The sequence below is a fragment of the Nicotiana tabacum genome, chromosome 24 (assembly GCF_000715075.1).
Source record: "Nicotiana tabacum cultivar K326 chromosome 24, ASM71507v2, whole genome shotgun sequence".
Taxonomy (NCBI): Eukaryota; Viridiplantae; Streptophyta; class Magnoliopsida; order Solanales; family Solanaceae; genus Nicotiana; species Nicotiana tabacum.
Genome location: NC_134103.1, coordinates 30,993,960 through 30,995,532, shown reverse-complemented (window position 1 = coordinate 30,995,532; position 1,573 = coordinate 30,993,960). Strand labels below are relative to the sequence as shown.

The window sequence follows — 1,573 nt, the reverse complement described above, 5'->3', positions numbered from 1 at the left end:
TGTTTTTTTTTCTTTTTGTCCTTCTAACACCTGTCATTTCAGAGACTTGTTATAACACAAGGAAAGTGGCATGAGATAACATTGTACTGTTGATTTGTTCATTTACTGAGGAAAGGAATTCTCATTTGATAAATATTGAATTAAAGTATGTTATATCGCTGAAGAAGAGAAGTGTAGCAAGTTAAGAAAATATGTTATCTTTGTTTCTGATATTCAATGTATAAATGAATTGGGACACTGCATATTAGGTAGCTTTCTAGTTGTCATATTAGTTTCTTTTAACTTATGTGATGCCTTGAGAGTGTGGGTTAATGCTCTTAGACTGATTCTAAAGATTTTTGTGAGGGAAAAAGAAAAAAATAACAAAGCTAGTTTGAACTCAAAATTTATGTTACTATCTGTAATATCAAAATCAATACATATTACATGTATAACCTACTTGACCAAAAAAAAAAAATGTTGCCAATGTCTTCCCGTGTCTCAAACTTGAGGAAATACTAGTACAAAGTTTGCTATTGTATACTTTTTCTAATGTGTTATTTCAGATTCAAAACAGAACAAGATTTTGAAACATCCCCTGTGTTTCTTGTAGCTGCTGCCATGGCAGATAATGGAAGTTCAATGGCTGATAATGGCAATTCAATTCCTTCTCTCTCTCTGCCATTTCATTAAACAATTTCTTTCCAATCTGAAACGAGACAAAAGCATCAATAGCACCATATTCAACTTGTTCATAGCTCAAATCCTCTGCATCCCACTTACTCAAAGTGACATCCTCTGGCTTTTCCATTACTTTCCCAAGTAGTGCTTTTGCCATTCTCTTCAAACCCATCTTTCCATACACATATTCTCCATAATACAAGAATGCAAGTTGGTTCAAATCCACAGTATTCGCCACGAAAAGCCCGTGATCACACATCAACTTCTCAGCATCTCCTTCAACCCCGACACCAACGAATGTGAAATTTGGGTTACTTAGAAATTGTGCGAGGTATCCGGGCATGGAATCTTTGTGTAGAAGTTGAAAAAGAAGGCAACGTCGGCCTACACAAAGTTGGAGAAGAGCAACTGGTTGTTTGTCTTTTGGATTGAAATACGGGAGCCACTCGATATCAAGACCAATAAGGAGCTTGTGTAGTCTTCGCCTATGAGTATGAATAGTATGCAAAATCCAGTCATTAACTGCGACTGCATTCTTGGTTACAGTAACCTCTATTTGGTCACTGTAGAAAGAAACTCCGTACACTTCAGCCATTGATAAACAACACTAAAACAGAGAGCTTTTGTTAATATGGAGTATAACTTGTGGAATGGAATGGAAAGAATAAGGGGTTGTGTGTATATATAAGAGAGTGAGTTTTCCTAATTAACGTGGGAAAGGAAATGGGAAGTAACGTTTTGGAAGTTGCCAAATTTTTTCTTCCTATTCCTTGGTGAATTTGGTTTGCAACAAGAATTAAATAATTAGTTTCCTAATTTTGGTTTAGCGTCAATTAAATGGGAGTTTTTTTTTCTATAATAATTGTAGTAGTCTATCAGTAGTATATAAGAATTTTACTTGCCCACTTAAAAT

General features: G+C 35.0%; 1 protein-coding gene across 1 annotated transcript; it reads right to left on the bottom strand.

Moving 5' to 3' along the window:
* Positions 1–547: 547 nt before the first annotated feature.
* On the bottom strand, positions 548–1,255 carry LOC107765083 (3'-5' exonuclease-like). Its single transcript, XM_016583690.2, has one exon. The coding sequence runs from the start codon at positions 1,253–1,255 to the stop codon at positions 548–550; it is 708 nt and encodes a 235-aa protein (XP_016439176.1).
* Between the last annotated feature and the right edge of the window lie 318 nt (positions 1,256–1,573).